This window comes from Anolis carolinensis, chromosome 5 (genome assembly GCF_035594765.1).
Source record: "Anolis carolinensis isolate JA03-04 chromosome 5, rAnoCar3.1.pri, whole genome shotgun sequence".
In the NCBI taxonomy this organism is placed as follows: Eukaryota; Metazoa; Chordata; class Lepidosauria; order Squamata; family Dactyloidae; genus Anolis; species Anolis carolinensis.
Genome location: NC_085845.1, coordinates 4,411,352 through 4,434,469, shown reverse-complemented (window position 1 = coordinate 4,434,469; position 23,118 = coordinate 4,411,352). Strand labels below are relative to the sequence as shown.

General features: G+C 43.5%; 1 protein-coding gene across 1 annotated transcript; it reads right to left on the bottom strand.

Moving 5' to 3' along the window:
• Positions 1–811: 811 nt before the first annotated feature.
• Positions 812–22,318, bottom strand: LOC134299250 (zinc finger BED domain-containing protein 4-like). Its single transcript, XM_062981488.1, has 2 exons — positions 7,010–22,318; positions 812–2,865 (listed from the first exon to the last, which is right to left on the bottom strand). The coding sequence occupies exon 1, from the start codon at positions 14,691–14,693 to the stop codon at positions 13,752–13,754; it is 942 nt and encodes a 313-aa protein (XP_062837558.1). The 5' UTR covers positions 14,694–22,318; the 3' UTR covers positions 812–2,865; positions 7,010–13,751.
• Positions 22,319–23,118: the final 800 nt, after the last annotated feature.

The following is a 23,118-nucleotide window of genomic DNA, read 5'->3' as shown; positions in this document are numbered from 1 at the left end:
TGGTAAACAATTCAAAAAGGCCTCCTCCTGAGACCCGGGGAAGTCATCACGAAAAAGGAAGGAACTAGGAAAAATAGCTCAATTTCGCAGAGAATGAAAACTCTGTGACGTGGAAGAAGGAAATGCTTGGCTTTATACCGATCGCCCGAGTTCTTCCAACAAACCAGGTGGAAGACCCACTTCAGCTTCCCGGACCCACAACGAGCGGGCCTTACCCGGCCATATACACGCTAGTCCAAAGACTCCCTCCCCCATCCCCCACCGGCCACAGTTGTCCGGCCCAGACCCACACCACCTAAGGCCAAGCACAAGGAAGCTGCCAGCCGGCTAAGCAAACAGGCGGGCGGCACCTGTACACCTGGTGCAAAAAAAGGTGAAATTCTGGGAGGGTTCCAGGGAGCCATATGCTGCAGTTATGAAGTTGATTGAATTGTACTGGCGGTTGATTGATTTTGGCAACCATTGGCCGGCCTAGGCCCACAAAATGTCATTTTGGAAATGACCTTCTCCTGCCCACGGTGCAACTCCACCATGTTTCTGCCAGGAAAAAAGCCATACGCCCCCTCTCCTGTGTAAAATCATCATTACCAAATTGGATGTTTAATTGGCTTTTCATTAATCTCTCCTTATCCAAGTTTCTGCAGGCCCATTATCTTGGATAAGTGAGACTCTACTGTATTCTTTTTCCTGATTTTTTTTAAAGGAACTTCATCAATTTCAACACTATCCTTTCTCAAGAGCAACTGCGAGGATTTGGATTAGACCATACATACATACACTTTCGCCAAAATTTTAAAAAAAGGATCGAGAGTTGATTTAAATCTGTATTTATTTTAAACTGTACCCAAAGCGGATGCATTTCCTACATTGGTTTTATACACTAAGTTCACCTTGAATATCTATCTGAATTTACTTCTTCCCAACCCGAAGCCTTAATAAGCAAAACAAAACTTAGACAAACTGCAGGGACTGCCCCCTAGGGATGGGTGTCTCCGAAAACGCAAGCAGAGAACGGTGTGTGTGTGATGATTAAGACGGACAGGAAAACTCTGGGGGACGGAAGGGAGAACTGTGAACTAGGATAGCTTTGGAGAACGGAGGAGAGAGGTGTGGGACATAAGGAAAAGGGACTAACCCCCCTCCCCCCAAGTTGCCAAAATAAACCAGAAACAGAGCAGCTTAAAGGAAGAGTATTGTTGTTCTAGGAGGAATGAGTGTCAAAATCCAACTCGGGGAAATTCAACACGGGAAGGTTGGCCTTCAAGACCAGTTTCTCAACTGTTTGTGTGTCCAGCAAGCTGCGGTGGGGTGTGACTACATCACCCGCAAGGCTGAAGACCCTTTCGCTCTGCACGCTGGTTGGCGGGCAGCTGAGAAACTGGCGGGCTACGTGTGATAGATCCGGCCAGATGTGATCACGTGAAACCCGGTAGGCCAATGGATCACAGGAAATTATCTCTGGAGGTTCCTCAAAGTACCGGTTGACTAAGCACTCGGCCGAGTCTACCTTTTGCACCGAAGCCAGCAAAGAGGTATCTTCTGAGCGGGCTAGTATGGCCATCATCTCCGCAAAGAAAGCATTTCCTTGTCATTGCTGGAGACCCATTACCCTACGGCAACCCCCGGCCGGCTCCCCGGGACTGTCACTCTCGCCACTTCCATTAGTGCTGGGGGTGGCAGGCATCTCCGGTAGAGGGGCCACTGGGCCCATTTCCCCCACCCTGGCAGCAAAGACCTCCCTCACAAGGTTTACTAGCTGGGCCTTCCATACGGTAAAGTCTTTGAGGTAGACGGTGTACTTTAGCCAAGGATCGCACAAAGCCGCCAGCATATGGACCTTGCTGGTAAGAAGTGGCTCAAGGTGTTTCTGTATAGCAAAGGACAACCTCACCACCACCTCCTGGACCGGAGGTGTCAGTGGGCCAGCCAGGGAGTCCAGTGTTCGACCGGCACCAAGCATTTCAAGGTGCCTACTTTCTATACAATCAAATGTTCCCACTCTTTCAATGTTAATTTACTCTATCTTATAAGGTAAAACTTCAATAAAAAAATATATTAAAAAATATATGCACTGCGGATCCCAAGCCATAAGAGGCCTCCCTCTTGAGGTGATACCCAAGAAAGGCTGCAAAAACGGCTGCTAATGGACACAACCGGGAGTCAGTAGATGCCAAAAACACAACAGTTATAAAACAATTACAGTTAAAACAGATAATTAAAGCATCCATTATAAAAACATCCATTTAAAATTACATAAGTTCAAGTCATAATCCAGAGTCTGTCCATTATCAGTCACAAAAATCATTCTTACTAAGACTGCTGCTCGAATACTGTCAGACCCCTGGCTACTGGGCACCAATAACCTTACACGGAGGCCAATCTATATCTAATATCTTTATTAAGGAAATATATAAAAGCAATAAAAACAAGTGAAGAATATAGTTCAGAAGCAGACCTTTCAAATGAGGTCAAATATAGTCCAAAAATGTATTGTCCAATAAATGATATTAGAGTTCAAAGTTTTAATCCACTTGACCGAAACACACACTTTTGCCAAGCAATAGTGTGGGGAAATGTCAGAGTCTTAGAAGTCCAATGAAGCTTGACAACAAGGCTGGAAATAAACTTGGTTCTTGACTAGGTCCGTGACTAGAAACAAGGCAAAACGTGAAGCGAGGAACAGGGTCCGTGGATAAACAGCAAGGTAAGGCAAAGGCTTGAATACTTGATCCGGAAAGCAAGGAACTGGGGTTACGAAGTCCACACACGATCTCTCTCCTGAAGCTGATCAATTGACTCCGCAAAGAATCTCCCACGTCAAACACCTATATTGGGTCTCGTTTTCCCGCCAACAACTCTCTTTCCCTAGAGAACAAGAAGCGAAACCCAACTCTGTCCAGATGCAAGACTCCTTAGAATTTCCCAAGGGAAGCAGGCCTAATCAGCCTGTTGTTTGGCAGCGATCCGTAAACTCCTCCGATTTGCTTCTCTGACTCCTCTGTCTCTAGAATAAGATTCCTTCCTGGGAAACGGAGGGGAGTCCTGTCCAAGGCCTGTTTTACTGAATTCTTGAGGGCAAACATCAACATCCGGCAGGTGAAGAGACTCCGGCTCTTGTTGAACCGGCGAAAACCCCATGTTTTCATCTTCATCTGCCACAATAGTACTAGGAACAGGACTACAGGGCCCATGAGGCATCACACTATCCCCTCTCCCAAGGCCCCCCTCATTCAGGGCCCGTCCCCAAAGGTCGCGGGGCCGCGGCTTGGAAGGGTAGGCCTGATGGAAGCGGCGGACCAGGTCGGGGGCATGGACTATGGAAGCGTCTTCCCAGGAGCGTTCTTCGGGGCCAAAACCCACCCAGTCAATGAGATACTGAAGGCGGCGGCGATGGAAGCGAGAATCCAAAATCTCCTGAACCTCGAACTCCTCCTCTCCGTCCACTAGAACAGGGGCGGGGGGCGGCCGGTTCGCGTCGGGGCGTACACCATCCGCCGGAAGGAGCAGGGAACGGTGGAACACCGGATGAATGCACATGGAGCGCGGAAGTTGGAGCTTGAAAGTCACGGGGTTAAGTTGCGCCACCACTGGATAGGGACCAATGAAACGGGCATCTAACTTCTGGCAGGGACAGTGGGAGGGCAAAAAGAGAGTGGACAACAGAACCCAATCTCCTACCTTGATATCGGGGCCCGGCTGGCGATGGCTGTCAGCGTGGCATTTGTAGTCCTCCTTGGCTTGATCAAGTTGCTGGTGCAAGAGTTCTTGCACCGCTGTGAGTTCCTGTAGCCAATCTTCTGCTGCAGGGACTTCTGAGGTCTCCATGATGGGAGGAAAGAAACGAGGATGAAAACCATAATTCGCAAAAAATGGGGTTTCTTTAGTTGAATTCTGGACACCGTTGTTGTAAGCAAACTCTGACAGAGGTAATAGGGAAGCCCAATTGTCTTGTTGGTAGTTAACATAACAGCGAAGGTATTGTTCCAAAGTGGCATTGGTGCGCTCAGTTTGCCCATCTGTTTGGGGATGGTGAGCTGAAGATAAACGAGAGTCTATGCCCAATAGTTTCTGCAGGGCTTTCCAAAAACGAGAGGTGAATTGAGATCCACGGTCAGTGACCAAACTCTTAGGCAATCCATGTAGTCGGAATACATGTTGAAGGAATAAATCTGCAGTCTCTTTGGCCGTGGGAAGGCCATCGCAGGGGATAAAATGGGCCAACTTGGTGAAAAGGTCTACCACTACTAGAATCGTGGTGAATCCAAGGAAGGGTGGTAGATCAGTGATAAAATCCGCAGAAATTGTCTCCCATGGGCGAGAAGGAGTGGGGAGGGGATGCAGTAGCCCTGACGGCTTCTCCCTTCGTGTCTTGGAACGCTGGCATACAGGGCAGGTATTGACATAATTTTCCACATCCTTGCGGATCTTGGGCCACCAGAAATTTCGCAGGATCAAGTGCATGGTTTTAAATAGCCCAAAATGTCCTGCTGGCTTGCTGTCATGGCACAAATGAAGTGCCTTTTCTCTGCCGGGACCTGGAGGGATGTAAACATGGTTTCTGTAGCATAATAGATCGTTCTTGAGTGAGAAAGGAAAACGTAGTCCTTGGCGAATCTGTTCTTGAGCCCAGGCATCTGTCTGTTGACTGGCCCTAATCTCTTGAGTGAAAAGGGATTCTGGGTTAGGAGGTATTGGCTCAATTGAAGTGGATTTGGTGTTTCCCACTGTGAGCGTGGCAAAGTTCTCCGGTTGCAGCAATCATGATTCTGAGGTGTCTCTGCGCCCTGCTGCATATTCTGGTTTCCGTGATAGGGCATCTGCTTGCTTGGTCTGAGCCGGAGTCACATAATGGATCCGGAAGTCAAAACGTTCAAAGAACAAAGCCCAGCGCTGCTGCCTTTGGTTTAGCTTCCGTGCGGTCCTTAGATGTTCCAAATTTCGATGGTCAGTATGGACTTCAATGGGAAATTTGGCCCCTTCTAACCAATGCCTCCAATTTTCAAAGGCTGCCTTTATGGCTAAGAGTTCTTTTCCCAAATGGTATAATTTCTCTCTGGGGCTGTTAGTTGTCGTGAGTAATAGGCACAAGGATGGAGATGTTCTCCCACTGGTTGCATGAGCACAGCCCCAATTGCCACATCGGAGGCATCAGCCTGCACAACAAAAGGGGTTTTAGGATCAGGGTGCTGAAGAATTGGCTGGGTCGTGAATAATTGCTTTAGCTGATGGAATCCTTTCTCAGCTTGTTCTGTCCAGTGGAAAGGCTGTTTCCCTCGGATGCAGCTGGTGATTGGGTCAGACCAGCGAGCGAATTCTGGAATGAATTTGCGGTAGTAGTTTGCAAACCCCAAGAAGCGTTGTACTTCCTTTTTGTTAGTTGGCGCCCGCCATTCCAATACGGCCGAAACCTTTGCCGGGTCCATGGAGAGTCCTAGTGGCGAGACGCGGTATCCCAGGAAGTCTACCTCTTGCAAATCAAAGGCGCATTTCTCTAACTTGGCATATAGTCCATGATCCCGCAATCGTTGTAGCACCATTCTGACGTGCTGATAGTGTTCCGTTTGTGATTTCGAAAACACCAAAAAGTCGTCCAAGTAAATGATCAAGAACCGATCTAGATAGTCTTGGAAAATATCGTTGACAAAATGCTGGAAAGTTACGGGGGCTCCAGATAATCTGAAATTCATGACTAGGGACTCGTATAATCCGAATTTGGTCTGGAAGGCGGTTTTCCATTCGTCCCCTTCTCTTATACGAACTAGATTGTAAGCCCCGCGAAGATCCAGTTTGGTGTAAACCTTGGCCCCTCGGAGTCGGTCCAATAGGTCTGAGATCAATGGCAATGGGTAGCGGTTTCGCTTCGTGATGTTGTTCAGTGCCCGATAGTTCACAACCAAGCGTAGGTCCCCTGACTTCTTTTTCACAAACATCACTGGGGAAGCGGCTGGGGATTGAGAGGGTCTGATGAACCCCTTGCGAAGGTTTGACTCTATAAACTCCCTGAGAGCTTCTTGCTCTGGTTCAGTCAGGGAGTAGAGATGTCCTCGCGGAATTGGGGCCCCCTCCACCAGGTCAATGGCACAGTCATAGGGTCTATGTGGGGGTAATTTCTCGGCTTCCTTTTCATTGAAAACATCCCAAAAGTCCGAATATTTCTTGGGCAAGGTGATGATGGGTTCTGCGTCTGTGGCATGGCAGACCTTGGCTACTAGACAATGATTTTGGCAATACCTTGAGGCGAACTGCAGTTCTCTGTTGGACCAGGAGATGTTTGGGTCGTGGAGTGTCAGCCACGGGATACCCAAAATCACGGGGAAATGGGGAACCTCGGTAACGAAGAAGGAGATTTCTTCCATGTGTTCTCTTATCCACATTCTGGTGGGCTCGGTCCATTGGCTTACTGGACCTGTCTTCAGGGGTCGGCCGTCTATGGCTTGCACCACCCGGGCATTCTTGAAATCATGATATTGTAGTCCCAGAGAGTCAGCATAGTCTCTATCGATGAAGTTGTTTGTTGCCCCTGAGTCTATCATGGCATGGATCATGACGGGTCCTTTTTTCACTGACCACAGCGTGACCACCAGGAGAAATAGGACCCCCGTTTGTGGCTCTTGAGTGGAGTTCTTGACCGGGTTGGCAAGCCCCTCTACGCCCGGTCACTGGCTTCCCCCGCCGGCTTTGTTCCAGCCGCCTCGGCAGCCTCCGCCTCCGCGGAGGATGACGCCGCCAGACGGGCGGCGGGCTTCTTTTTGGCTGGACATTCTCTGGCGAAGTGGCCCCCGTTTCCGCAGTACCAATACCTGGTCCCACAACAATGTTTTAAGTTTTTTCCGAAAAGACAGGAGGGAGGGGGCCGACCTGATGTCATTAGGGAGGGAGTTCCACAGATACGGGGCCACCACTGAGAAGGCCCTGTCTCTCGTTCCCACCAATCGTGCTTGCATGGGTCATGGGATCAAGAGCAGAGCCTCTCCCAATGATCTCAACCTACAAGGTGGATCATGCCTACCTGTAAAATGATTGGGAGTGAGTCAGGCAGGGTGGTTCATAGTTAAATGAGACATCACTGGAGAAGATATTCTCTTGGGGTGGAATGTCTCTCCAACTTTCAACTAACTCTTCAATATCTTCTGTAAGCTTCCCTGTGGAAAAGTGCACAAGTATATCAATGCAAAGGATTCATTGGACAGTAAAATCATTCTTCTAAGATATTATTTTTCAACTTTTTTCAAAGTAGACCAAGAGTCTAATTATTTGTAGGCTCATTTCCCCAGCCGTGCAAACGCAACAGCAAAGCATTAGAAAGCAATGCTTTAACAGCAATTGATATAATGGGTAATCCTGGTTGGCATATTTGTTTACCAAGGACAGTGTTTTCTGCAATTCTTACATTATGCCAAGAAGAGGATTGGGCATTGTCTGTGTCTTAAAGGAACAAAGGAAAGTTGGTGTTAATGTGGTAACCATCTGCTATAAATCACTACTGACCGAGAGGTCATGAGATCGAAGCCCGGGTCGGGTTAAGCCTCCGACCATTAATAGCCCCGGCTTGCTGTTGACCTATGCAGCCCCGAAAGACAGTTGCATGTGTCAATTAGGGAAATTTAGGGACGCTTTATGCGGGGAGGCTATTTTACAACACCATAAAACTGCCAGCAAAACACGAGGAAAGGAATGAGGAAGTACAGCCACTACTGGACGGTGAAGCAACAGCTCCCCCTGTGGCCAGAATCATGAAGCTGGAAAAATGTTAAAAATGCCTCTGAGTCTGTCTAATGTATGTTGTTTGTCTTTTGGCATTAAATGTTTGCCATATATGTGTTCATTGTAATCCGCCCTGAGTCCCCTTCGAGGTGAGAAGGGCGGAATATAAATACTGTAAATAAATAAATAAATAAATAAATCTAACAATTCTTTGCCTTTTTGGAATGTGTGAGTGATGAGAAATAATCTGGTATTATACATATGTTTGTGTCAAATAAATGAGATTAAATACTAAAAAAAAAGGTGCCTCTTTAGCCCCAAGACAAGGGGGACCGCCTGGCTAAGAAGGGCTCTCGATTCGGAAAGGGTCTCTGTGGCATCTTTGAATGGCTTCAGGACATCTACCAGCTGGGACATGGTTTCCCACTCTTGCTTGCTTGCAGGCGCAAGGGGGGAAAGGGAGATGCCGTGGACCTCCTTCTGCTGCTCGACCATGCGTGCCAGCATCTTATAGGTTGAATTCCACCGGGTGGAGACGTCCTGGAGCAGCTTGTGCTGCGGGAGCCATTCCAAGTTCTGTCTCTCTCTCAGCTCCCGGGCTGCCTTGGTGCTCCTGTGGAAGTACAGTGGAGTCTCACTTATCCAACGTTCTGGATTATCCAACGCATTTTTGTAGTCAATGTTTTCAATACATTGTGATATTTTGGTACTAAATTCGTAAATACAGTAATTACTACGTAGCATTACTGCGTATTGAACTACTTTTTTTGTCAAATTTGTTGTATAACATGATGTTTTGGTGCTTATTTTGTAAAATCATAACCTAATTTGATGTTTAATAGACTTTTCCTTAACCTCTCCTTATTATCCAACATATCCGCTTGTCCAACGTTCTGCCGGCCCGTTTATGTTGGATAAGTGAGACTCTTTTTTTTTTTACAAATTTTTATTTTTTAAAACACAAAAATACATACCGTAGACATACAAAACATTTACAATTCCCACCACCAACACGAGGATTGTTTTCTTTTTACATATTTGTTTATTCGTGAGATAATCTTTATATCTTTATCTTTATCCATTTTCATCCTATATACTATATAACATTTGTATCTTATTTCTTATGGCTTGATCTCCAGATTGATTCATGATATAGTTCTTTACCCTTGTCCATCTTTCTTCCATTTCTCTTGTTCTATTTTCATTAGTTTTTACAACATTTAGTTTCACATTCATAATTTCAAATTCCATTTGCTCCACCATATATTGGTACCATTTACTTACTGACCATTTTGATTTATCTTTCCACCCTAATACTATTACTGCTTGTGCACATTCAATTATTGCTTCTTTTATTTCCCTTTTATTTCCCGTTTCCTCTCTTTTCCCTAATACCGCTATTTCCTTTGTTATGACCCACTCATTTCTTAGTATTGGATTTGACTCTTTTTGCATAGTCTGCCAGAAATATTGTACATATTCACATTCCCACATCATGTGCATAAACCGCCCTTTCTGATGACATCCATGCCAGCACTGACTACTCCCCTTTTTATTGTAGGGTGTACGATACAATTTGTGCAATATTTTCCTCCTTATTTCTCGTACTATAGTATTCCTTTTCATCCCTATTGTCTCACATTTCTCATCTTTTGTTCTGTGATTTGCAACTCCGTTTCCCACATACTTTTCAGATCCCATATTATACATCCATCAGCCTCTATCAGCATTGTATATATTTTGCTGGCCTGTGCCTTCTTTCCTTCTCCCTTTTCTCTTATTATCTTTTCAAAGGCATTCTCTTCTCTCTTAACCATATTAATATTTTCTTTTATTTTGCAATATGCACAGATTGCTCTTATCTGTAACCAATTTTCTTGTCCAAGCCATTGTTTAATTTTATTTTCTCTTACCGTTCCCTCTCTGTCATATAGTTGTTCTACTCTCTCTATTCCTTTTTCCTTCAATATTTGAATATTTCTATTCATATTTGATTCTTTATCCTTATTCATTATCCATACTGTTGATATTTTAGATTTTAAGCTACTTATTCTCCCTTGCCATTTCTTCCACACTTGCATTGTTCCTTTCATTGATCCTATTAATTTATCTATATTTCTCTTATCCCATTTTCTAAATATAATTTTTTCACAATTAACTCTATTCATTTCCTTTTCAAATCTCACCCATTTTTTATTTGTCACTTGTTATTCTATCGCTCTTTCGATTTGGAAGGCATCACTATATAGCTCTAGGCATGGACAGCCCCATCCCCCTTTCATTTCTTTTGCAATTATCAATTTTTTCCTTACTTCCCCCCTTCAACCCAATAATTTAGTTTCCTATCCCATTCCTTTAATTTTGCCATGGGAGGAATTCCTGGGACAGCCTGAAATAAATACATCATTTTTGGAATTATCAATATTTTCAATGCCCTTATCCTAGACATCTGTCTCAAATTTTTATTCTTCCACCTACTCATTTGTTTTAACATTCTCTTCCATGCCATTTTATAATTTCCATCTATTATTTTATCAAGTGTCTTATATATGCAAATTCCCAGATACTTCATCTTTTTAATACCCAATTTTAATCCTGATTCCTTCCTTATCTCTAATTGTTCCTTCGGGGGCGTATTGATAAATAATATCTCTGATTTCTCCATATTTACTGATAGCCCTGATTCTTTTTTAAACTCCCTCAATATTATTTTCATTGATTTAATAATTTCCCTTGGTCTCTGTGTTTATTATTGCATCGTCCGCATATAGGTTCAATCTCAACTCCTCCTTCCTCCCAAACTTATACCCTTCCCATGTTTCATCCATCCTTATTTTATATGCTAGGGGTTCTATTACCAGAGCAAATAACATTGGAGATAACTGACAGCCTTGTTTGGTCCCATTCTCAATTTGAATGTTTTCTGTTCTTTGTCCATTCACTCTAATGCAAGCCGTATTCTCCCTATATACATTTTTAATCATTTCACAAAAATTATTCTCCAGATTTAGTTGTTTACCTAATCTATACAGATATTCGTGGTTTACTTTGTCGAAAGCTTTATACACATCTAACTTTAGAATTGACCATTTTCTTTTTGTTTTTGTCGCTTGGCAAATCGCATTAACAACATTTCTTATTGGTTCACTTATACTCCGCCCTTTAACAAACCATATTGGTCTTCTCCTATAATCTTTGGTAGAATAATTTCCAATTTATTTGCTATAATTTTCATGAATATCTTATAATCTTGGTTTGCTAAACGGATCAGACGATATGATTCTGGGAGCTCTGGTTGTCTATCTGGCTTCAGAACTGGAATAATTTCAGAAAGTTTCCATGTTTCCGGGACAATACCTCTCATATATACCTCATTAAACATTTCAGCCATATATGGTACCATCTCATGCATAAAGGTCTTATAAAATTCTGCTGTATATCCATCTATACCAGGTGCCTTATATTGTTTCAGTCCTTTAATTACCTGAATTACTTCTTCCTGTGTTATTTCTTCATTTAGCATGTTTTTATCCTCCTCATTTACTTTATTCCCAAATTTTATTTCTTAATTATTCACCTATTCTTTTTGGTACAACTCCCTGTAAAAATCTCTCATTATTTCTTCTAGTTCCTTTCTCCCATCTTTCACCAATCCATTTTTATCTTTAAGTTTTGTTATACATGACTTTTCCTTTCTCCTCTTTAAATATCTCACCATTTGTTTCATTGATTTTGCACCCCATCCATTAATTTGTTGCCTCACACTCTGTCTCATTTAGTTCCATTGCACCTCATCCATTAATTCCAATTCTTTCTTTTTCTGCCTAATATACTACTTATATACTATACTATACAATTGTTTCTGTATTGATTCAATTTCTTTTATACATTTTTCTTTTCTCTCTCCAATGTTTCCTTATGTAGGACTCAATACTAATACACTGACCTCTTAAATGAGGTCCCACACCACAGTTTTAGATAACTCTCCAATATCATTTATTCTATAATATTCTTTTATCTCCTCCTGAAGCTTCAATTTATATTCATCTTTTTCTGTTACCACCGGATTACATCTCCAAATTCTTTGTCTAATCTCATTACTCAATCCCAAGGTTGCAATCAGAGGACTGTGGTCTGACAAAAATATTGGTTTCCTTTCTACCTTCTTTATTTGGGCTTTGCTTGCATTATTTAATAAGATGTAATCTATACAGCTAAATTTATTATGTCTTGCTGAATAAAAGGTATCCCTAATACTTTGATTTGCATGTGCATCCACCATATTAAGCTTATTTTCATTTATTGCTTTTTATTTATTTTTTAGTTAAGTCCAAATTGAAATCACCTGCCCAAATCAATGTCCCTTCAGCATAATTATCCAGCTTCTTTTTTGTATTCAATATATACTGTTTTGTGTTTCTATTAGGTGCATACATCACAGCTAATGTTATTTAAACCTGATTTATCTTCCCTTTCACGAAAACTTCTTCCTTCCCTATCTTTTTGAACATCAAGCTCCTGAAATAGAACATTTTCATTGATTAGAATTGCTACCCCTCGTGAGTTCCCTGTCCCTCGAGATTCAAAAAGTTCTATTCTCTTCCCTTCCCAGACTCCTCTTGGTGGCTGCGTTGCCCTTCTCCAGTTCCCACTCCTGCAAAAAAATTTAACCCAGTTTATCAAAGTGGTTTTTTCCCCCTTACATCTTGGATCTTGCTTCCATTCTCCTTGTTTCCTCTTTCAGCTTTTGCTTTTTTAGTTGTCTCAATTGTTTTTCCAAAGTTTGTATTTGATCTAAGTCCATTTCCTTCAAATTTCTTAAGTCTATAGTCTCTTGTAAATCTTGTCCCTGCTCTCCTTCCCTATTCATCGAGTCTCCAATAACAAATATACTCTGAGTCGAGCATGATTCTATTTGCCCGCCTCTGTCTGCAGCTTCCAGCTCTGTTGATCTTATCTGTCCAGCTGCCTGAAGAGTGTCCTTGGCCTTTTTAGTCCCCTTCTTTCTTTTGAAACTTCTATTAACCTCTTCATTATCTGATTCCTCCATCTCATCCAATACTCCCCCTTCTGTACAAAATCTCAGAAGTCTAAGCATGGTCTTTCCACTAGCCAAATCAGTAGCTTTATATAATTTTCCATCTTTATAGATGATCAGGGTAGCAGGAAAAGCCCAAATATATCGCTGGTTCTTCCTCTCTAGGACTTTTGTAATTTCTTTCATCTGTGCTCTTTTATCCAATGTCTCTGATGAAAGATCCAGGAGAGGCCAGACCTTTTTACCTACCAAGGTAAGGTCTTTTATTTTCTGAAGCTGATTATACACCTTTTCCTTCGTTGCCTCCCTTGAAAATCGGATCAAAATGTCTCTGGGTTTTTTTCTACCTCTATAAGCCCAGTGGGCTCGTTCTATATCATCCGGCAAAATTTGGGTCAAAGGATAAGTGAGACTCTACTGTAGCCCGCAATCTTTCTACAGCACTCGATCAGCAGGGCGATGTTTGCGGTGTTGGTCTGCTGCTCTTCGGTGCTCTTTAAACCTTCCTTGATGGTATTGTGAAGCAAGTGGGCCATGCAGGTAACATTCGTAAAGCCAGCATTTTCCACCGCTTTGATCATATTTTTTCCAGTGTCAGTCACCATGAACCCTCTAAATAATAATAATAATAAACTTTATTTTTATATCCCACCCCATCTCCCCGAAGGGACTCGGGGCGGCTCACAACAGGGACAAGCCTGAACAACAACAACATATTTAACATAAACTTAAAACATTCCAACAATACACAAAATAAATTAATGGACAAATACATTAAAATCCAAGCAGATAAAATCAGAGTAATTAAAAGCAACCCAGTGGGGACAGGTTTCATAAAGTGCTGTATCATGGAAATAAGTAGCAGTAATAAAGTGCCATATGCTTTCAAAACAGAAAGAAGTATTCTCATAACGGCTCTTTTGGGCCTGTTCATTTAAACGCGCTCTGGAACAACCATGTTTTCAATTCCCGACGGAAAATGGGCAGAGAAGGAGCTAACCTGATCTCCTTAGGGAGAGAGTTCCAGAGCCGGGATGGGGGCCACTGCCGAGAAGGCCCTCTCCCTCGTCCCCACCAGCCGCATTTGAGACAAAGGCGGGAGCGAGAGGAGCGCCTCTCTCCTCATTTCTTTTGGCCTGCACCACATCCACCGCATCATGTTTTCAAGATAGCTGCAGATGGTGTCAGCCTTATGATCACGATCAACTACCTCCATAGTGAGGAGTGCCCAATGATGGGATGTATCCATACTGCCTTCTTTCTCCCACCAATGCGCCATCAGAGAGAGGTAGGAATGGCCTCCTACCAAGTTCGACCAAATATCAGAGGTAAAATGGATGTGTCCTCCCATGACGCTCTGCAACATCTGGACAATGCGTTCCTTGCAGCCCTCATAAAAGCCGGGTATAACTGTTAGGGAAAAGGTGTGACGGGAGGGGATTTTGTAGCGGGGGCACAGGAGTTCCATCAGGGGAACAAAGCCATATTGCTCGACCATGCGGAATGGATGGTGATCGAGGGCCATCATCTCTCCCACACATTGGGTTATGTGGTGGGGTGTGGGTAACATTTCCCACGTTCTCTTCCTGGCTAATGGTAGACCCCAATCCTCCAAGGTGGCCTGTGTCTTCCTCCCACCCTCTAAACAAGGAGAACTTTGTGTGCTTATGCTACCACTGCAAGGGCTTGCGGCTCCCCCTCCTATCAATATAGTGGGGTGATGCTGCTTCATGTGAGAGCTCAACCGTGAGGTTGCAAGATGTCTCGGGTCTCTCCTGCTGCTGATATTTGCCCCACAGTGCCTACAAACTGCCAAAGTGGCACGCTGAGCATGGACATTAAAATGGTCCCAAATATAAGACCTTGGCCTTCCCATTGCCACAGCGCCAATGCCCAGGGAACTTTGAGTGCTGCCGATGGGACAGGGGGAGGTTGGAGTCGTGGGCGTCATAACAGCAGCCCGAGAAAGTCCAAGATTTGATGGTACTATTTCATCTTCCTCCTCCTCACTGTCAGTAGTGAGTGGAGATTTTGCAAAATGAGCTGCTGTGTTATAAGAGGCCAGCAAGGTTTGAAATAAAACCAAACAAAGGAAAATCTCGAGCCCCTTATCCCCAAGTTCTTCTTATGGGGATAATGGGAATTTTATTCTATGCCAGACTTTACAAAACGAGCTGCTGTGTTATAGGAGACCAGCAAGGTTTGAAATAGAACCAAACAAAGGAAAAACTCCAGGCCCCTTATCCCCAAGTTCGTCTTATGGGGATCATGGGGAATTCTAGTATATGCCAGACTTTGCAAAACGAAAATTGGAAAATTGGACTTCCTGTATTTGTAACTCTGCTTAATGCTTAAAAAATATACAAAGAAACGTTTCCTCAGAAACCCCAAAAAAGCTCCTGAAATAAGTGCTCCTTACTTTTATTCTTTAACCGAAAAAATATTACTAAAAACTAAAAGCCCACCCCACCCCCCACCCAGACAATATGGTGCAGCAGGAAAATAACAGCGCTGGCGGGCAAACACGAAGCTGGTGGGAAAAAAACCCCACAGGCCCTTTTAAAAAACACCCTTTTCCCAAAACACCCACCCTTTTCCCAATCTTCTTTGGCAAGGAAGCTAGTCTGTGACGCAGCAGAAAAATCTTGCCTGGAACCACACTGAGCTAAGCCCAACCACCCTCTCCAGATCCCCAGCACGAATGAGCCACGAGGCACCCTGCAGGCTCTTTTCATTGAGGACGTACAAGCCCCTCCCCTAAGTTCAACGTGCTCTCCGATTGGCCACAGGGAGGAGACAACAGGCTAGGTTGACCCAGTGCACCAAAACAAATTTGGGCGATTTGCAAATGCTTGCTTTGCTTCCGAAAAAAAATACGATGACATCAGAAAAATAGGCCATGACGGTTCAATACCGCAGGATCCACACGACGGGAAAATCCGCGTCGAATATCGCTTCAAAAGCAACAAAACAAACGAATTGCATACGACATACGGAGGAATCGAATTTTTTGAGCAAGCCTAATTAGTAGCCTCAATGAAAAATAGACTTATCATAAATGCACATTATATTATTCTTTTATATCTCTCTGTTAACCAAATGATGACATACTGCTTGTAAATCCTGACTATTACTACTACTACTACTATTATTATTTCATTTTCCAACTGTTGTACTGGAACAACAATGATTGTTTAGTTTAACTTTAACAGTTTTTGGCAGTTCTTTGTTAGACCATTTCCAATGTCATCTGCTTCTAACCTAGCGATTTTATTCAAAGTGTTTAATGCCAGTGCTAATGCTTTTTGTTTTTGCTTTTTGGTGTGTTTCTTTGCCAAGTACTTTTGCATTTTCATATCACCATTTGTTTAGATTTATTATTTTTATTTTTATATAAATATGGACACTAGCTTTGTTTTTGTTTTTTGGTTTTTTTCTCTCTCTCCTTTTTGATCCTTTTTTAATCTCAGTTTTCCTACTTTCTATACAATCAAATGTTCTCACTCTTTCGATGTTAATTTACTCTATCTTATAAGGTAAAACTTCAATTAAAAATATTTTTTAAAAATTAAGGGAATAAGGACTGAAATAAATATAGTTGTGGGGGTCTACTACAGGCCTCTAAACCAGACTGAAGAACTGGATGAAGCCTTCCTTGAACAAATGACCAAACATGCAGAAAGAAGAGATATAAGAGGAATGGGATAGAACCATAGAATCATAGAGTTGAAAGGGACCACGTGGGCCATCCAGTCCAACCCCCTTCTGCCAAGAAGCAGGAAAATCACAATTAAAGCACCCTCTGACAGATGACCATCCAGCCTCTGCTTAAAAGCCTCCAAAGAAGGAACCTCCACCACACTCTAGGACAGAGAGAGAGTTCCATTGAATAGCTCTCTCACACAGTCAGGAAGTTCTTCCTCATGTTCAGATGGAATAACCTTTCTTTCCTGTAGTTTGGAGTCATTGCTCCATTGTGTCCTAGTCTCTCTTCAGGGCAGCAGAAAACAAGCCGGCTTCCTCCTCCCTATGACTTCCCCTCACATATTTATACATGGTTATCATGTCTTCTCTCAGCCTTCTCTTCTGCAGGCTAAACATGCCCAGCTCTTTCAGACGTTCCTCATGAAGCCTTCCTGAAATCCAGATACGTTCCATCCACGACATTCCCTGCATCTACTCAGCTTGTAACTCTATCATGGCCACTCCATCTTTCTGTTCATAGAATCCATTGTCCCACTGATCGAAGCTGATCAGGATGTCCTTGGTGCTTAGCTTGAGGTTGCTGATCTTTTCTATGAAGTGTGTTGAGTCCTTGATATAGTTCGCAGCTTCGATGTGGTGTCCCTATTTACCAAGGTCCCAGTAGCTGACACCCTCACACTAATCAAACAAAACTTCCCAGAAGACATCACAGCCCTGTTTCACCATTGCCTCACCACTAGCTACTTTCAGTGGGACAATGAATTCTATGAACGGAAAGATGGAGTGGCCATGAGGAGCCCTCTCAGCCCAGTAGCAAATTTCTATATGGAACACTTTGAAAAACAGGCGCTAGAAACAGCACCAAAAAATCCAACTGTATGGTTCAGATTTGTAGATGACACCTTCACCATTTGGAGCCATGGAGAGGAAGAACTCAGCAAGTTCCTGAACCACCTTAACAGCATCCACCCAAACATCCAATTCACCATGGAAAAAGAAAAGGAAGGAAAACTGCCATTTCTAGATGTTTTGGTCATCCGCAAACCCAATCAACAATTGGGCTACACAGTTTACAGAAAACCTACATACACCGATAGATACCTTCATAAAAACTCAAACCATCACCCAAGTCAAAACAAGAAGCACAATCAAAGCCCTGACAGACCGTGCACAAAGAATGTACGAACCTCACCTCCTCCAAGGTGAACCAAACCACCTCAACTGGGCTCTATAGGCCAATGGAGACTCCATCACAGACATCAGAAGACCTGCAAGGCCAAGAGCAAGCCATGAGAGTCAAGACAAAGATCCACCCAGAGGAAAGGTGTTCTTACCAGACATCAAGGGAACCACTGACCGCATAGACAAACTGATGAAGAAGCAAACCTACAAACATCTACAGACCCACAAAGAAAATCCAACAAATGCTACGGTCAGCGAAAGACAACAGGGATCCTCTCTCCTCTGCAGGAGTCTACCGGATACCATGCAGCTGTGGACAAGTCTACATAGGGACCACCAAATGTAGCGCCTAAACACGAGTCAAAGAACATGAAAGGCACTGCAGACTCACTCAACCAGAGAAATCAGCCACTTGATGAACCAACCTGGACACAGTATATTATTTGAGAACACAGAAATGCTTGACCACTCCAACAACTATCATGTCAGACTACACAGAGAAGCCATTGAAATCCACAAGCATGTGGACAACTTCAACAGAAAGGAGGAAACCATGAAACTGAACAAAATCTGGCTACCAGTATTAAAAAACTCAAAAATCAGAACAGTAGATGAGAAGCAACACTCTGAGGGCAGAGGAGCCCCAAGGACAGCTAATGACTCTGAACAAAGGATGCCTCCCAGGCAAGAGACAAACCTTTCTAATGCTAATTAGGGTGATTAACTGAAACATTAACGCTGGCTTCCAACTGACAAAGGGCTCTTGTCACACCCTGGATTCTCCACAGATATATATTTTTTCCTTTCCTTGCCTAGTTTATCCATGCCTCACAACCTCTGAGGATGCCTGCCATAGATGTGAGCGAAACGTCATGAGAGAATACTTCTGGAACATGGCCACACAGCCTGAAAGACATACAACAACCCTGTGATCCCGGCCATGAAAGCCTTCGACAACACAGTTAGGACGATCTTGGCTTTCCGAAGGCGAAATCATCCCAGATCTGAATATGACAAGACAATACCAAGCGGGCACCACACTCAAATGGTCTGCTCTGAGGTTTGGGAGGAACGTCCATTGTTCATTGTTCATGCAAATGTGTTTGATTGAGTCCTTTTGTAAGAGGATTTCCCCTCTCAGGAATGCGGCAGCTGAGGTCAAATGGAGGTGGATCTTAATCTATATATATCAAAGGGTGATGGAATCGCGGCACCAAGCAAAACAACAAAAGTAAAGGCCCCCCAACCTCGAAATTTGACAACACAACCCATCATCCACGCCTTAAGGTTGAAACAACGCAAAATCACGTCATGCACCTCCACATGGACAGAACCCACAACGCACCATTGGGAGCCATGCCGGGAGGGAAAGAGAAAGCCTCATGGCCGGCAGGGGAGAGGAAAGGCAGGCAATGGGAAAAGGCTGTCCCCTGGATCCTAGCGCCCGCCCATCATCCGAATTATTTACAGTAGAGTCTCACTTATCCAAGCCTCGCTTATCCAAGTTTCTGGATTATCCAAGCCATTTTTGTAGTCAATGTTTTCAATATATCATGATATTTTGCTGCTAAATTCCTAAATACAGTATTTACAACATAACATTACTGCATATTGAACTACTTTTTCTACCAAATGTGTTGTCTAACATGATGTTTTGGTGCTTATCTCCACAATCTCCACCATAAAAATAATAATACAATCCTACAGTCACAGAAATAGCAGAGACCCCTAAAGGCCATCCAGTCTAACCCCTTCCTGCCATGGAGAACACAATCCAAACATTCCCAACAGATGGCCATACAGCGTCTTCATAATAATAATGCTAATAACAATATCATGGAATCCTCATGTTTCCAGACAGCCCTAAGAATCATCCAGTACAACCTCCTTCTACCAGGCAAGACCACACAATCCAAACACTCCTGACAGATGGCCATCCAATATCTCCACAATCTCCACCATAAAAATAATAATAGAATCCTACACTCACAGAGATAGGAGAGACCCCTAAAGCCCATCCAGTCCAACCCCTTCCTGCCATGGAAAACACAATCCAAACATTCCCAACAGATGGCCATACAGCCTCTTCATAATAATAATGCTAATAACAATATCACGGAATCTTCATGTTTCCAGACAGCCCTAAGAATCATCCAGTACAACCTCCTTCTACCATGCAAGACCACACAATCAAACACTCCTGACAGATGGCCATCCACCCACTATATAATAATAATGATGATAATAAAGATAATAATCATGATGATAACAGCAACAATAATATTAATAATAATCATAGAACTATACCATCCAATAATTTGGACACACCCCTAACGGCCATCCACCCCAACCCTTTCTACTATGCACCAAGACACAATCTAACCATTCACAATACTTGGACAATGTATGCATACTATACAATACTACACAGCGACAAAGACCCCCTCTACTCTCACCACTTTCACATTACACAAACAACCAAATACATACTAAACATAAAGGCAACCATACAACAGACATTCAATACCACCACTAACTCAAATTTCTCACCAACACCACCAGATAACGCCACAGCAACGCGTGGCCGGGCACAGCTAGTATTTCATATAATAGATCATATATGGGGGATACGGGGAAAGGACACATATAAGGATACATTCAGAGGATCAGGAATCATATTCACCCACTCCCACCCCCAAAGAGTAAGTGTAATCTTATAAGTCACATAGGAAGGCATGAAATCCAAGGAAAAGGAAAGGCTTCAATAAGTGTCCATGAATCAAGTCCAAGCTGGCCAAAGTCCATTTTAAAAGGGTCAATGGTGGTGGTGATCGCTGGCCGGGGCATGAGGAGACCTTTGGGTGATCCCCCCTCCGTGCCCACCATGCAGTCCGAACTTCACGATCTGAGGGAACGGCAGTGATACATCAGCACAGCGGTAGAGAGGTTCCTTTGATAATCAGCTGTCGTCTCTTTAAATTTGACTCTTATAGGAATAAAGGTGATTCCTGGAGCGGAGGAGTTCCAAATGCAAAAAGCAGGATAGCAGTTATGCTTAGGATTAGTTCAGAAAGAAGTGGTGTGAATTTGGTGTCAATCTGTTAATGCGTGGTTACGGAGGTCCTGGGATCTCCATAACTGCGGTTTAAAGGAACCACGCTTAGCCAGCTGCTGGCGACTGCCAGCAACCTGAGAGGGAAGAGAGTATATTATGAGAGGCTAGTTTCAAGTGGAAAAAAGGGAAAGCTCTCATGCTGGAGTCAAGAAAGAGATACATAATAACTACCATGAGAAGAGAAGGTTAAAAGGTATTGAAACTTTTATTAGGGACTAGCTTGGGGGCCCGGCGGTGCCCGGGTTATTAGTAGCGGACATTGAGTTGTTTTGGATATTATGAATGGGCCCATTGATGCAGATCTATGGCCGATGGGGTTTGCAGTAGTTTCTGGATGGGGCTGAAGGTACTGGAAATCCCATCGCCTGTGGTCAATCCTCCCAAAAACCTCAGCAGTATATAAGAGGAGTCATGGGGGTCTGTGCAGTCTTTGGTACAGATACATGACTGAGGAGGTTAGGAATAGTCTCTGGATGTGGGTGAAGGTACTTCAGATCCTATCATCCATGTTCCATCATTTACCAAATTCTCCAGGGTTGAAAGTCATAGGGAGTTTGTGTTCCAAGATTGGTCCTAGTCTGTCATTGGTGGGGGTTGTGTGGTCTGTAAAGCAGGTGATGGTACTGCAAATTCCTTCATCCGTGGTCCATCCTTGTCCAAACTGCTCCAGATGCATCTTTTATGAGGGGTTGCAGTGGTCTGTGGGAGTCAGATCCCAGGGCGGAAGTATACACCGCCGCATACATACATATGTACATACAAACATACATACCCACAAACACTGACATTTATTACTATATACCTGGTTGGGTACCTGGCGATGCCCGGGTTATTTGAAAGGGGATTTTAATTTTTTTAAAATGAATTATCCCATTAATAAAATGCATAAGGTTGTAGATGGACAACATCCACAACATCCTGTGGCGCAGGCTGGTGAGCAGCCTGCTGCAATAAATCACTCTGACCATGAGGTCATGAGTTCGAGGCCATCCCGTGGCGAGGTGAGCACCCGTCAATTAAAAAAAATAGCCCCCACTTGTTGCTGACCTAGCAACCCGAAAGATAGTTGCATCTATCAAGTAGTAAATAAGGTACCACTTATAAAGTGGGGAGGCAAATTTAACTAATTTATGACGTTGGAATGAGGAAGTGTTGTCACAGTGGATGTCTCGGTTCTATGTGTATATGGGCATTGAATGTTAGCCCTATATGTATATAATGTGATCCGCCCTGAGTCCCCTTCAGGGTGAGAAAGAAGGGCGGAATATAAATACTGTAAATAAATAAATAAATAATGTTGCCTAAGTACCTGATGTTGCCTGGGTTCATTTGGTAGAAATGGGCATTTTTGGATTTTGGATTTTAAGAATAAAGCTATTATAAAATGCATAACCATATAAACAGAACCATTTATATATATATAAACAGATCACATTATATACATATAGGGCAAACATTCAATGCCCATACACACACAGAACCGAGACAGACACAGACGCAGAGGCAATTTAACCTTCTCCTGAGGGGATGTTCGATTCTGGCCACAGGGAGGAGCAGCTGCTTCATCATCCACTGTGACGGTACTTCCTCATTCCAACGTCGTAAATTAGTTAAATTTGCCTCCCCACTTTATACGTGGTACCTTATTTCCTACTTGATGTGGTGCTACTTCCATCAGCCCAAGATCCTCCTTTTGGGCCTAACAGCATGGGGCCAGCCTGGAAGGCCTTAAACATGTCAGCAGAGGGGCCAAAGGGGGCCATCCGTTGTCAGTGGGTTCATGGGTCGTAGGGGTGATGTGTGTCAAGTTTGGTCCAGGTCCGGCCTTCCTGGTGGTGGCAGTGGTGTTTTTGATTACCAAAGTGTAAGCCGAAGGCTGTTAACTGTCCCAAAGCTAGCGTCGTTCTGAGGAGAGAAGTAGGTCGAACGAAGCCAGTTGGTAGTAGTTTTTCCCTCAGCGATCCCAGTGGCCTATGAAAATGGCGGCCAATCAGAAAGCTGGCACATTCTGCCCAGCCAATCAGAAAGCTGACCCATATTCCGCCAGGCCAATCAAAACGCGAGCACATACACCGCCCGACCAATCAAAACGCTGATACAAACATTCACTTTTATTATATATATAGATATAGATTAGTTACAATGTTTAAGGTTAGAGGGGGAGGCAGAAGAAGAGATTCAGACACATTGAGAGCTGCTGCTGGAACACACATATTTCATAGCTGACTGGTTCAACAGGGCTCTTTTCTGGATCTGTGGAACTCCCTGCTGCAGGTCAGATTAGGTCAAGTGCAGGGAGCATTTTCTCGACCTCAGAGACATACAGGAAGTTACATATGCCTTTAGAATTTGGAGTTCAAAAGCAGAGACTTTC